The sequence below is a fragment of the Drosophila teissieri genome, chromosome 3R (assembly GCF_016746235.2).
Source record: "Drosophila teissieri strain GT53w chromosome 3R, Prin_Dtei_1.1, whole genome shotgun sequence".
Lineage (NCBI taxonomy): Eukaryota > Metazoa > Arthropoda > Insecta > Diptera > Drosophilidae > Drosophila > Drosophila teissieri.
Genome location: NC_053032.1, coordinates 26,142,003 through 26,157,652, shown reverse-complemented (window position 1 = coordinate 26,157,652; position 15,650 = coordinate 26,142,003). Strand labels below are relative to the sequence as shown.

The window sequence follows — 15,650 nt, the reverse complement described above, 5'->3', positions numbered from 1 at the left end:
CATCGGTGCGGATCGTATGCGATCGTATGCAAATGCAATTTTACACCAATTTGGCGCGGCTTATTCATCTAATCTGGCTGCACAATCTTCGTGCCACTGCCACACATCGGTCACGTTGCAGATTGAATAGATGTGGATGCCGATTGACACTCGCTCGATTAAAATTGACAGCTGTCATGATTGCGTTTATGCCAATCGGCTCATATGGCTTAGAATCACCGAAATGATTCTGCTGATGCCGATGATGATGATGTTGCTGCTGCTGCTGCTGCTGCTGCTGAAGATGATGATTGTGTGATGATGATGCCACCGATGGAATGCTCTACTTGCGTGTCGCAATAAATTACACGCATATAGCCAGGCAAATGAAAAGCCCTTCTCCAGCTGCTCTTAATTGTGGTCGTGGGGAAAATCTCTTCGCCATCTTCATCAATAATCGAGTCAAGTGTTTAGAGCGACTTTTGTCGGTTCGGGGCTCGGTTTCTCCGATTCATACATTCTCCATTTTGGCTCTTTGGCATTTTCTTTATGGGTTCTTTGGCCCGCAATGAACTCTGGAATTGGCCAGCGTTTCTTTTTCGCACCGTGCGGAAAAAAGTAAATTTAAATTTTGTGCAATTTCTTGTCGTCTTCTTTGTCTGTCTGCTCAGAGTGCTCAGATTTTTTTGTATTTCAAATTTTATTTATGTGGCACACGGAGAAAGCTTCGGGGAAATAAATAAGAAAATAAGCCGGTAGGTGGCTAGATAAAAATATCAAACATAATTAATTTAAATGCCAAACAAGTTGTTATTCGGTGTGCGCATTTAACAGGTCAAGAAACTCGTGCAAGGATTTTCACAATATAAACACTCATGATTTTAATGTAGGTAAATTAGCTCTTCATTTTAGGTGCTAAAATGTTTCTTAACAATACTTTATGTTTAGCCAAGAAAAGTTTATGCTTAAGATTTCTGATGTCAACAATCACATACAGTGTCAAAGAAATCAGATAAGTGTGTGTCAAAATGTTGGCATTTAGTGAGCGAAGTCAGGCATTTAATTTGATGTCATTTAGTGGCAAATTCTTAAATCATTTCTGTGACATACGATGCAGTCACCTTTCCCCCTTCGCACCCGCCAAAGGCCAACACACCCAGCACAATTACCCACTTTTAGTGACAAATTGTCAAAGCACATGCCAAAAGACAAACAATGCAATTGAGCTTATGCAAAACCAAACAACACCACCAACAGCAGCAGCAGCAGCAGCAGCAACAGCAGCAAAATGTTGATCATATCAATTCGAGAGCCCCTGTCAACTGACACAGTTGGGGGTTGAAATGCCCCACCAGCCACGGAAAAACAGTTAAAGTGTGAAAAGCTAGGAGGCAGGGGGCGTGGCATGTGTGCATGAGCTCAGTTCGAAGGGTTGGGGGATCGGTCATCAGTTTGCGATGATGCTAGGCATATGCATATAATGGCATAATTTGTTTAAATATAAACCAAGTGATTTCATGGATTAACCTAATAAATAAGCTGGAACACCATTCGATGGCTGAGTGAGCACATTCACACGCCGTTTTATTGATGCTAATTTAGTAGGTTTTCCACCACCCAGTGGCAAATTAAATGTTGTTTAATACAAGCACTTAGCTGAAATGACAAATTGAGCTGAGCCCGCACTCAGTCGATTGAAGTGGAGGCAAAGAGCCTGCAATTAAAATTATCAACGCTTTGTTTGTTTGCCTTTCATCTGTGTATTATTACGCTCGGAAATGAATAAACTGTGCTGTAAGAGTGGATTTCATAATGATTAGTAACGATACGTTAAGTATTCGACGGGTGGGCAGTTGTCATTAAATTTTCCTTGTGTGGTAGTATTTCAATATAAAAATAATCCTGGTTTATATGGCAGTCTTACAATCTGTTACATACTTTGTATATGAGCTGAACAACTGTTGACTTGCATAATGCCTGCCCAAATTGCTCCTATTTATAATCGCAAATAAACATGTACTAATGCGGCATTATCTCTGATTAATCTTTCCAGAAATTGCACGCGTGCGCGCCTCACTGTTCCAGATCAATGGGGTCAAGAAGGAGCCCCTCACCCTGCCCGAGCCCGAGGGCTCTGTGGTGACGATGAACGAGAAGGTTTATGTGCCAGTGCGTGAGCATCCAGATGTAAGTGGTCCCAGCATAGTGATGACGTTAATGATAGCGATAACGATAACGATGATCTAATTTATGGATTCGGGGAGAGCACACGACTTCCGCCAATTAGAATTGACAACGCGTTCGCTGAGCAACTGGGCTACACCGGAAATGGCTTAAAGGTGTGCCAGCTATGTGCCAAGGTGTATCTGTATCTGTATCTTCTCCGCCGCCAATAGAGTCAGTCATCTGTTAAGTTGTCTTGGCGGCAGAGACAGGCCCACAAAATGCCAAAGAAAAACGCCCCAGCAAAGATGGCAAATGCAAAGCTCTGATGCACCCTTCTCTATAAAGCCTGAGCCCCGATACAGATACAGATCGAGCTGCAGATATAGAAGTATACGCGCTTTAAAATGGGTTAGACAAAATCATTGAAGCGTTTTAGGAAGTCGTTTGACGGCGTTCACTCGTTTCATTTGTCGTTTGCAGTTTGTAGTTTGTCGTTCATTGTAGGCGTCGGAGCAAGTCGTTCAGGCCAAGCCCTGCCACATTAGAATTTGATTTAATTTTATGCAATTTAAAATGTTACCTTCCCCGCCAGCCCCCGCTCCCTTGCATCGGACATGTATATTTCTTTTGTTTTTCTTCAGTTTTGTTAATTTGGAAATTGTTTGGGCGTAGTTTCGTTTCGTTTCGTTTCTTTTTTCTATTTTTTTTTTTCTTTTATTTATTTATGGCCTGACAGCAGTCGCAGTGGCGGAACTGAGGAAATTTATTTAACTGCATGACACACTTTGCTCTTGATGCTTATGTTTTTAGCTTCGTTTCGTTTTTATCTTTTTATTTTCTTCCTTTTCGCTTGTGATCCAGATAAATGCATAAATTTAAATAGCATTAATTAGACTCGAAAGCATTTCGGATCGCACTCCATTCCGTTCAATGCTGTGTCCCTACTCATGTGGCTTCTGTTCGACAGCTGTGCAAATAATTTTCTTTGCCAAATGGCGCCAGTTCGGGGAGTTGGGGAGTTGGGGCGATGACCCAAACCAAGTGATGTGGAATTAAACGATTTTTAAATCGATTTTGGCACTCCTGAAACCTAATACAAAGACGTACATTTCGTTGCATTTTAATTGGAACAGTTGTATCTGTTAGAAAAGTCTTTAAATAGTATTTGTTATTTCATAAGAAATAATCCCCCTTTCAACGACCATAATTCCCAAGTCTAAACCTTCTTCCGAAATGATTAATCAACATCCAGAGCTTGCTGGTCAAGAAAAACCGATATTTTGCCAAGTCACCACCACTTACAAAAGTTATAGAACCGTTTGCCTCTCCTGACCATCGTAAAAGTTAATTAGACCAAAGTTAAATATATCTTACATGTGCCTTTTAATTAATTACCGGCCGGCCGTTGCATAAAGCAAATATTCTAAATCACAAGAGCGTAAAGCCAAGCGAAAAGAAAATAGACAGTCGAACATTAACATAAAATTGGACTTTATTAGGGCTAGACCCGAATGATATGAATATGAATGAGTTGAGTTCGTAAATTAAAAAGAACATACATAAATTTGTGAAATGAGCAGTGTGCCAACTGAAGAACAACTTTGTGATGATGATGTTTTCAATATTTTCCAAACGAAAATCTGGCACAAATCTCTGGTTTAAATTTACGACCAGAGGGCCTCAGATTTTTCCGCTTGATTTTCCAATAATTCAGGTGTTTCGATTTGTCTAATTTGAAGGTCCCACGAATGTCGTGTATTTTGTGCGGGCGTTTCGAGCTCTTTTTTCTAATAAATCATCCCCTTTAATTGCAATCATTTCGCGCAGACAAAAATCTGCAATAACTAAAAATTCGCATAAGAAAATTCCGACATTTTCCTACGGCTGCCAGTCGAATTTCGAAAATGTGTGTCTAAGCAAGACAAATGGCGTTTCGAATAACATGGAAGTGCAACAAGTTCTGGGCAGAATGTTTATTGGTTTGCTGGTTTGCTAGTTTGTTGGCTTGTTTGTGCGCGCCCCGTCATGGGGCATAAATTTCAAGGCATTAGCGCAGACACTGCCAGTCGCAAATAATAGCAGTTAATAATTTATAACGCATTCAACAATGTAAATAGAGATTTGTCAGCTGGCCAGGCCGGACAGGCCGACCACAATAATATGCCATGTAAATGGTCAACAATTTGTCAACCCGTTTCCAAATGCAGAGGATATGACAGCCAAGATATATGCTGAATCTCGTTTCTTTGGACGTGTCCAAAACACAAATGCAACTTAATTAAAGTCGCCAGCAGTCGCGGAGGCATTAAAACAGTTTACAATTAATTACAGCAAACTATTAGCGCTCCAAGTTTTCTACAGGGGCGAGCATCGGTCCGCCTCTTTCCATCTCCATCTCCATCCATCTGCAACCATCTCTCGTTCTGCTCGTTGTTCGCTGTCAGCGCTCATTGCTCATACGCCCCGTGGCGCGCCATCCGACATGCGACATGCGGCATGTTGACCCACTGAGCCTGGCCAGCTTCTGATTGATTTCGCTTCGTACAGAACTGAAATTATGTTTGACATTTTTTATATTTTCGCAATTTCATTTTCCGACGCTTAAGCTTAAACACATGGAAGAGGGGCAATTAGATGCCATTGGGGGTAAATATTTTCACGATGAGACAACAAACTGTAGAAGAAAATGTTTAGAGCACAGTAAATACGAATTTTAGAATCTATTACTCTAAATTGTTCAATTAAATCTTAAAAAAAAAAAACACTGGTGCTGGTAATTATGCTCCAAATTGCCTGTAGCCACGCACATCGCAGCGATATGTTTAGACTTTAATTAATCAATTGTTAATCGATCGCATTGAATTGAGTGAATTATCTTTCCGCTGATTAATGTTGCGGTCACACCCCCACACAGACTACATACATTTGACATTCGATTTGCGTTAAGGTCACTCCGCAATTACACACATCGAACAAGTGGGAAATCGCGGCCATATTTAAGCCAAATTATAAGCCAAGAGCAGCCCATCTCGACATTGTGTTGATGTCTGGCCAAATCACCTTACGCTGCTTTATGTTTTGCTTGTTTGCTTGTTTTTTTTTATTGTCTAAGCCGTTAACACAAAAGCCAATTAATCTACAAACTGCAGCAAATTAGTCATAAACATTGAAATGCTAATTACGTGCAATTTTTATGTACATTTTCGGTTGTTCGGTAATTTAATAGGTACAACCCCAAAAGCATAAACAAAGAAAAACGAAAAACAACGAAGTGTAGCAAGCGTTATATTCAAGTTAAATTTGCTGCCGTTGTTTGTCATGTCAAAGTTTGATTTATTTTTCCGTGTAATAGACGAGCTTTTTGTGCAGCGCAATTATGTGTGCTAAAGTGTCGCTCTCTGTAGATGCATATATATAAATATATATATAGCTAAAGGCCTTATACGTGTACTTACTGTATGCATAGTAGTAGCCAAGTCGACTAATCTATTTGATCTATGCCGACCCCTGCCTCGCCTGCTTATGCATTTCTGTTTCCAATTTACTGGCGAGCGAGCGGCTCAAATGAAAAGATTCGTAAAACTCACTGAGTCACACGGGCAACGCGATTAAAATCTGAACACTAAGAACTATTAAGTAGAATGTTCCTCCACTCAGCTGCTCCTGCTAATGAAATATTACAAATATTTCCTTTGTGTGGGTTTTGTTGGTTCTGTTTGGTTTTCGTATCGTATGAAAAGTTTTACGCACAATTGACTGGCCTGTTGTCATGGTCACCATTTGGGAGGGCCATTTCTTATCACAGCCTCTCTCGTGTATCTGTGTGTGTACTTTCCTTTTCAGCAATTTTCGTTGCCCTGTGTGCTGTGTGTGCGTCGCAATTCGCTTATCAATTGTTTGTACCTTTTGCCGTATTGAAAATTGTTGTACGTATTGTATAAATATAAAATTGTTTCCCTTTGCCCTATCCGAGCCCACAATCTGTAAAATACAGCAGCATCCCCCCCTCCCCCATATACGTACATGTGTATACACTATACAGCATTTATTTGTACGCTTCACTTGACTACACTCCACTTGACTCGCCTTGCAGCTCCCGTTGTCATCTGTCTTTTGTCTGTTTACTGTGGCACTTTGGGTTGAAGTGCGCGCGGGCAAAAGGTCCATACAAAATTACACGCCCGAAGCGCAAAGAGCATACTTAAAAATATAGAAACCATTTTCTGAACCTAAGAAACAAGTATTTCTTTAGGTGTACCTTACGCGTGACAACTTCAGAAAGCACGCGTGTCCTTTGAACTGTCTAACAATAGCGGAAAAGGATTCCATTATGCCATCGTGAAGTTCTAAAAATGCTCATGGGCAATAAGCTTATTCCAATTTAAAGCTCGCTTTCTTCATACAAATTCTACCTAATTAGTATCGCCGTGTGATTTAACATATATTTAGATGGTCATAAAAAGCATGCATATTAATCAAAACACAAGATAATAATTACTACGTTCAAGTGCTACATTCTTAATCTTTATTGCCGCTCTTACGAGTTTTCTTTTTATGGAAAACTGCCACTCTGCTTAAGCTCCCCCACAAACTCTAAAAAAACAAAAGCCTTGAAGCGCAATCATTTATAATTTATTTGGCCACTCGTATTTGTTTGGCATTTCTCAATGTTTGTAGAGCGCAAGTGGCAGTGCAACGCGGCGTATGTGGAATCTTTTCAGCGCGCTGCATGTGGGGTGGAAAATGGTTTTTAATTTCCGTTTAATGGCAAATGGAAGAGGAGATCACTTGTGCAAACATGGAGCTGAGCCAGGGATTTTTAATTAAGCAACTGATACGGGGGCGATAAGTAATGCAAATGTTTTCTTGGCCAGCGTTAATTCATTTCGTGCGCACATATGTCTGTATTTTGTGTATGTGTTGGCATTGCAGCCACATTTCTTTTTATTTGGTTTTAGCAACTTTCTCGCCATAGTTTGGCCACATTTTGTTTGGACTGCGATGGAGGTTAAATGGTTTTTCGCAAAATTTAATTAAAATTGCCGGAGCCATTAGGCATTAACTGCATTCTTTGCGGCAATTTTCAATTGATTCGATCGCCGCAGTGGCAGTTGCGATTGCCGCTGATGTTGCTGCTGCGGCTGCTGCTGCTGCAGTTGCAGTTTCAGTTGCAGATGCAGTCTCTCAGATACAGATACAGATACATTCGTACTGACAGACAACAGCTGCTGCTGCTGCTGTTGTTTTCGAGCCACTCTGGCGTTGGTTAACTGTTGCCGACGGCTGTCTGCTGTCGATGATCGCATCGCTGTGCACTTAACATCCCCATATCTCACATCCCATCACATCATCGCATTCGCAATGGGTCTCCAGATGAATGTGGGTGGGTGGGTTACTACGTTCGTGGCCCAGGGGCGAGACCAGAACTAGTTTAGCCAGCCATTTACAATAACTCAAATGGAAATGCTTTTGATCTGGCCAATAAATCTAATTTATCGGCTAGCCTGCGGTCCGGCTTGGTTGTTGCAATCTAACCAAAGTATATGATAATTGGGCGCCACGGCGGCAGCTTACGGTTGGGGTCACCACATCGATGATTTGGGATTGGGCATGGAAAACGTTGTTGGCCAACATGCCAGGCACGTCCATCATCATCGACAAGCGCGTCAAACAATTTTTGCACGCTCCGCTAATAGTTTAAGCAAAATTCTTTTGAATGTCGCCGCCTGTGCTACACAGAAAACAATTTGTTAACATTAAATTTAAATTCCAAACCATATCGTTTTCGATTTTCAACCTACCCTAAGTAGTAATCTTCAGTAATATTCCTTCATTTCTGGTTAATTTCCAAACTCTTGACCCCAATTATTGACAAGATACATTTTTTGAGTTGCTAACTGACTGACTGCACTTGGCTATATGCACAAAGAGCTTTCGAGTCTATCGGGCTGATTGGTGATTGGTTTATCGTGCCAAATTCAGGCGTGTCGCCGCGGGTCATATTACGTTCGTTTGCCCATTTTGCCCATTGTTGTGTCCAAATGCCGTGGATTGTGGGTGACTCCAGCCTTCAACGAACCGAATCTGACCAGCGTCATACGCTTTAATAACTTTGACTTTGAGCGGCTCTGGCCGCCTGGCATTTATGCATCCTGAGTCACGAGTCGATCTAATGCGTTTTAAATTTGCCAAAAAAAAAAAGAAAAGAAACCAGAAACGTTGAACTTTAGACCCAAGTTAGTCAGTTAATTAGATCGTCGTATGTTGATTCGCTAATGATTTCCTCTAATTTCGCCCGTCTAATTTATATCTCCTCTCCGCAATTTCATTTTCATTCCAGTTCAACTTTGTCGGTCGCATTTTGGGACCCCGTGGCATGACCGCCAAGCAATTGGAGCAGGAGACCGGCTGCAAGATCATGGTCCGAGGCAAGGGCTCCATGCGCGACAAGAAGAAGGTGAGTGAGTGCATCGCTTGATGCATGGATCGAATGGATTCCGAATTCCAAATGATTTGGCAGGAAACGACGGGGCATTACTGCAGACACACACATTTCAGGGCACATTCCAAAGACGAGCACTTCAATTTCATTTTTAATTATCATAAATAGTGCTCGCGAATATGAAAATTCAGTTGACAGTCGCTTTCCGTGCCAAATAGGAATTAGTCTGCATTATGAGGCGAAAAATATGCCCCTGTTTTGTGTGTTTTAGTTGTTAATTCCGGCTATGATTATCACATGGTTGATTTCCGTAAAGTAATTAGCAAAAAACATTTAATTAGGCGAGCTTTCAATAGTATATATGATTAATTTGTATTTTCTTTAGCTAAGCTAGCATAAAAATCATTAAGATTAACTTGAAAACCAAACGTAAGATAGCAAATAGTCGAAACTATTTTCCTCTATACCCATACTTATTTGGGTGTCTTGTCACTCAAAATGCGCTGATGATTTAATTTCCCCCGACGAAAAAAGCCAGTGAAATGCGGAGGAGAGAAAGAAAAATGAATCAAGTGTCTCGAGACGATTAAATGTATTTTTGTAATTCATAAATGTGGCGAACCAAAATGAGCGGCACGCAGACAGGGGAGTTTTTCAAATTCACAATTTTCATGCAATATTTTGATAATTTAGCCAAAATGAATGAGAGGACTCCCACACAAAATGTCTGACTCATCGCGAACCGAAAAATGTTCGCCTGCGACACAAGTGAAAGCCGAAAGAATAGAAATGTTCTGTTTACTTGCATTTTGCAGATAGAAATAGACCTGACAGCTAGAAACAACCACAAAAAAATTAGTCACAGTGCATGGTTTTTGTGAGGTGAGAACGAGCCCTCTTTATATTTGCTCAGGTTTTGCCGTGTTTCTTCTGCTTGGCCACTCATCCGAAGTGGCCAACGGAAAAAAGGTCGTTCTTCTCGATTCCTGATGACAAAACTTTGTCCGGCACTCGTACAGTGGCCAACTTGACAGTTGTTAATTTGACGTGGAATTAGCACTGGACGACTTCAAAAGAATTTCTATCCAATTTGATCCTAATTGATTATAAATTGTGGCTCACAAGCTGAAACTGAACTCAGGAGAAGCAAAAGTATTTATTATACTCGTAGTTCAAGCACGTTCGCCACAACTCTTCCTGCCACAAGTAATAACAGCGCTGAAATGAAAAATGGCAATAATGTTTTAAGTGTGTCGGCATTCGCCCACTATTAATTGTTCCGCGCCCATAAGCACAGTTTCGAATAAATTCGCATTTTCTTGTTTTGAATATTTTATATATCGAAAAGAGCAGGAAGAAGGTGAAGCGATTGAATCACTGAGCAAACCAAAGAATAATTTTCAATTTCAACATTTTGCAGCTGTATTCTTTGCATGCTATAATCAGAAAACACAATGTGAAAAATTAAGATACTTTTCTTTTAAGATGGCCATTCGCTTCGCCTAGATATTTAGGTAGACATTTTAATACAAAGTATTTCACAAATATGTGTGCACATCCTAAAGCTTTGCGTTCCCCATTTCCAGGAGGACGCCAACCGTGGCAAGCCCAACTGGGAGCATCTGTCCGATGACCTGCATGTCCTGATAACCGTCGAGGACACCGAGAACCGTGCCACAGTAAAGTTGGCCCAGGCCGTGGCTGAAGTACAGAAGTTGCTCGTGCCGGTAAGTGTTTGTCGAGAGGTCTTAACGAACCCCAAAAACAAAAAAAAGAGAGCCCTTCAGAAAAGCCAAAAAGTAAACTGATATTTGCCTAATTGAAAGTTCATAATGCGCCCGCGATAGAGCTTAAAGTAAAAAGTGAGAATAAACAAGAAACAATTAAATCGAATGCGTGTTGCCTATCCTTTGCCAACTCCTATTTCTATGTTAAATCAATAATAAATGAAATTAAAATCAGCTAAACTGAATTGAATGTTAACCAATATAATTAATAATGAATTTTCTTGTATTATTTTTCATTCTCTCTACCAACAACACCTAATCCGCTTTAATGTATTCCGTTTAATACATTAAACCCCCCAAAACAAAAACCAATACCAAAAACCAATACCAAAAACACAAACATACACTCGTACTAACAGCAAGCCGAAGGCGAAGATGAGCTAAAGAAACGCCAACTCATGGAATTGGCGATTATTAATGGCACTTATAGGGACACAACAGCGAAATCTGTCGCAGGTATGTCAACCAAAAGCCTCTCTCTCTATTTATAAAGTATCCATCTAAAACCAATCAAATAACCTAACCCAATCTCCACTCAGACACAGAGCTAAAAAGTAAAAAAGAATCAAAGCAAAAAAAAAACACTAAAGATATAACCAACGTTAACGTTAACTAGCAGCTAAAATCGAATGAGCGAGGATCTAACCATTAACGATTTTGCAAAACTGAACCGTTAACGAAACCAAACTGATTCAAATTCGATTCTACATTTCTGTTTATTTTGTATTTGATTTATGTGTTCGACGACCAGCTTTCTCATGCGTTGGCTCTGCTTCTTATCTGTATCCCGCAGTGTGCGATGAGGAGTGGCGCCGCCTGGTGGCCGCCTCCGATAGCCGCCTGCTGACGTCCACCGGCCTGCCCGGCCTTGCCGCCCAGATCCGTGCCCCCGCCGCCGCCCCGCTGGGCGCCCCCTTGATACTGAATCCCCGGATGACCGTCCCCACAACGGCGGCCAGCATACTGTCCGCCCAGGCAGCTCCGACCGCCGCCTTCGACCAGACCGGCCATGGAATGATCTTCGCACCGTACGATTATGCGAACTACGCCGCCCTAGCCGGCAATCCTCTGCTCACGGAATATGCTGATCATAGCGGTGGGTTGTTTGCCAGATAATCACATATCTCTCACATATCTGAATCACTCTGTTCCATTGCTATCTCTATATCGATTTATGATTTATGCTCATACTACACATACTACACCCAACACACAACACGAAAGTCCCAAGAAAAACACTAAGCGAATCATTCATCAAACTAGGCAGAAGTTAGTAGTCGTCTAAGAAGATATGTAGCCACATGAATCAAGGGTTTAGATGCGAGTTAAATTGCGAGCAATAATAATAGCAGCTAATCGCCAGAAAAGCACACACACACACACACACCATTTAACACACACTAGAAATACAATGTACACGTTGCGCATACGCCCGGTAGGTTTGTTTTTCCACTTAACACATTAACCAAGTGCAATCGATTGAGTTTGCTATGACAGCCCAGCACAGCCGTCGAGCTCAAGCATATAGAATAATTTAAATATATATATTTTTTTTATTATTGTTTTGTCTTGCTTAATTGTCATGTGAAAGATTTAGATTTGGCATTTAATTATTAGGAGCTTGCATTTATTTTTAGTTGTCACCTAGCAGGCTACAGTTTGGACTTGCTGCAGAGTTTGAAATTGTTTATGTTCTTGATCTTAAAATTTCCAAAAGAGTTCCAATTTAATTGGCCTTGCCGGTTGTTCATAAAGATAAAGAATATTTACAGATCGTGTAAACAAAGCAGCAAGTTCAGTCTTTCTGTATTCTACATGAATAGCTAACACAATTCTTATTTTCGTTCAGTGCCATAAAGTATGCAATGAGATTTTTCACGCTTTTTAACCTTGCTTTCCTTTAGGAAATCACAACAATAATGATATGCTAACCAAAGCTAACAGAATTAAACAATACCTTCATTATTTTTTATCCAAAGTCTATTTTATCTTATATATTTGTTATAAACATAAATATTTGCAGTTGGTCGATATATGCATGCCGGCTCCGTCTTTTGAACTTCTTTTTCTCACTCTCTATTATTTTTCCCTTGAGCAAAAGCAACAAAAACAGAGAACGATTTGTAGAGGAAAACCCCACATGAAATGTTTAGCTTAAAGTTATGAAGTTACAGTCACACACAAACTGAAACAGAATTATACACACGCACATAAATGTATAGACTGTATATATTTTTAAAATTATACATATATTTACCTAGAGACAAAAACCATAAGAGTAAAACGGCACATCAAACAGGAAAACAGAAATACTCAAGAAAATACAAGCAAAGAATTAAACTACAACAATAATTATTGCTCGACAATGAATTTGCTTTTTTATGTTGTTTATTAGATTTTAGGCCGCAATGCAACACACATTTCTGCAATATGCAATATTGGCAAAAATAAGTGATTTTTAGGCCCTTAAATTGTAGTTGCTTTAATTTAACTATAACCTAAATACATATATGATTTTCCACCCGAAACATTTTTATATGAGTATATTCTAGTTGAGAACAACAACAACAGCGGCATCCAAAGCAAGTTGTTGATTTTCATTTTTTGGAACCCACGAGTATTCAAATTAAAGAGGGCTAAACTTTATCATTTTCTCTTCTGAATAATAACCCTATTTTAGTTTATATTTTTTTTTGTGGTATGAGGGTCGAGTCGTAAGTGCAATCTAGTTAAGTGTCTGTTTTTTATGTAGTTTATGTAGTGAGTGTTGCGATGGGGGGACAGTATTTATGCACAAATGTACCTAACGAAGAGCGAAAAGGAAACCGTTTCAATTTTTCCAGCCAGTGCCATTTCTCGTCAAAACCGTATACTTTGAACAGAATTGCAGAAAAGCTTTTTTTTATATATATACACATATAATATTATATATAACTCTTAGTGGAAAGGAGCCTTGAATCAAGTTGGTGCTTAAATCATAACTTCAGTTAGTTCTAAGTTTAGTCGAGGCTCAAAGGCAGCCGTCCAAGAACAGAAACCAGAAACCCGAGACCATTATCCAGAATCAATTGAATGCACGACTAGTCAGCAAGCTGGAGGAACAAAATGCAATATATGATTCGGGAGAATAATCATTTCTAGAATCTCTAGCAATGAACTCGAGACGAATTACCTAGGCTTAGCGGCTTGAAAATCACTTATTTTGCAGCCAAATCAAATCAATAAAAAAAAAAAACAAAAATACAAAAAAAAATTCAGATCAGATCAAATATCGAATCCATAAGCGCATATATAAACGACTCATTCCAAAGAAGCAGAGAATTTAAATGTTACAAAGTGAAAGAACACAGATTACGAAAAACAGGTCGATAATTCCCCCTCAGTTGGCAATTGGCTTCCAGCAAAGGCAGCACAGCTTCAGTTTTGAGCAAGCAAATGGTAGATGTAAGGACGATGTATGCTAAATGCAATATCTATTAGACCTAAGTTGTACCCTGTAGCGATGATGTTCACATCTATTTATACATATGCAATCTATATGCAAACCTATATGCAAACCCATATCTACATGTATCGTATCGTATATTTTAGTAGGCGCCATTAAGCAGCAGCGTCGTTTGGCGACTAACCGCGAGCATCCCTATCAGCGAGCAACGGTCGGAGTGCCAGCCAAGCCGGCGGGTTTCATCGAGATACAGTAAATACTAAATACAATGCAGAGTGAATCTCGAGATAAGCGAAGCTTTGCACTATAACTCAGAATGTAACACTTTAAAATCACAGCAACATATCGGCGAAAGCAACTTTACAAACTTTTTATCCATAATGTACGAAAAAGAACAGAAACCCTTGTATGAACAACGGAAATCGGCGACCGAGCGGTCACTTTAGTTCAATTATTTTAAATTTTTTGCTATTTATTTTGATACAAATGCTGCTCATAACTGAACATCCTCCACCAACTCCGCCCCGCAAATCCACACTGTATATCCGATGAAACCTGGCCGGAAACGTTGGCCTGGCCTGGCCGCTCTGCCCTGATAATGGGTTCTGAAAAAGAATTTTCAAGCGCACCGCCTCCACAGGTTAGTTGTGTTTCTACTCCTTTATTTATTTTATCAAACTATTATTTTCTTTATGTGTTATCTTATACTCGGAATAAAATGCAAATGCCCGAAGCGCCCGAACGCTTTGCATTTTATTTCGATTGCGAGTTTTGAAACAACAAACAAAACAAAATTTTGATAAAAAACAAAAGTACAGACACATGCAAAATCTATCAGTACATTTTTAAGCTGAAGATGATGAGTTTATTATCATTTGATACGAGTATAATTATACACAAATTTTTATATTAGTTTTCCTTTGTTTTCACGTTGACTTGTGCCTTTGATGTTTTACATACAATCAAGAGATAAAAGAAAAAGTTCGAAAAAAAAACACAAACAAAAAAATGAACATTTTAGTAGATTTTATTTGTATTACTGTTGGATAAGCCATATACCCTATTTAAAAAACGCTCTTTACGAGATATGAATTTTACATGTGTATCTTAGGCCTAAGTCCCCTGTTTAGTCGTTTAAGAATATATGATTATTTTGTATTATGCGTTCGAATGTAAATGTTGCAATTGAACCGAAAGTGTACCACAAAAAAAATAAAGATCAATGATTTTTGTTGAAGTAAAAACAGAAACCTTAAAAAAAAAAAAAATGAACACAACAAAAACAAAGAAAACAAAATCCTTACCAAGTCTTATGATTCTTTATTGTTCCACAAAACTTGACTTCTTTCAGAATTCTCCTCTAAAAGAAATTGAAACCAATATCTAACGCTTTCCAAACTTAACACCCAACGAATAAATAATGATATTTATTTCTCGTATTCAGTCGTCACACATAACTCATTGATCAGATATATTAATAAACACTTCACTTTGTTTGTTTGCAACTCTAGTGACTAAGACAACTTAACTATAGAAACCAGACACAACCGCATTTATACATAAAACCCTCACCCACACACACGTCCTTCGGGCATAACTCTATGCTTACCACCCCACCACCCACTCCTCGATTGATCATTAATCCCACCAACGCAACCGACAACCAGACCAACCAATCAACCAAACAACCAAAAACCAACCAATCCACCAACCAAACAACCAACTACTACCAAGATACCACCACAAGTGCTATGGCATATGCAATATAACTTATGTATCCTATGAAGCGTGTATCTGCATATCTGATACGCGTATCTATGTGTACTTACCA

At 39.5% G+C, this 15,650-nt stretch overlaps 1 protein-coding gene across 4 annotated transcripts in view; it reads left to right on the top strand.

Annotated features, from left to right (window-relative positions):
- LOC122619380 (protein held out wings) overlaps window positions 1–15,650 on the top strand; it is a 37,872-nt gene that overhangs the window by 18,975 nt on the left and 3,247 nt on the right. Inside the window, exons 3-8 of one of the 4 annotated variants that reach the window (XR_006326077.1) lie at window positions 2,033–2,166; window positions 8,486–8,602; window positions 10,174–10,314; window positions 10,734–10,830; window positions 11,168–11,470; window positions 12,398–14,459. Coding sequence is in view for 1 of the 4 variants with exons in the window: in XM_043796282.1 (XP_043652217.1) it covers window positions 2,033–2,166; window positions 8,486–8,602; window positions 10,174–10,314; window positions 10,734–10,830; window positions 11,168–11,470; window positions 13,966–14,075 (902 nt within the window). In the remaining 3 variants the exon portion in view is untranslated. Of the gene's footprint in view, window positions 1–2,032; window positions 2,167–8,485; window positions 8,603–10,173; window positions 10,315–10,733; window positions 10,831–11,167; window positions 11,471–12,397; window positions 15,117–15,650 lie in introns of those variants that run through there. The other 3 variants (XR_006326076.1, XR_006326075.1, XM_043796282.1) reach the window with 3 other exon arrangements.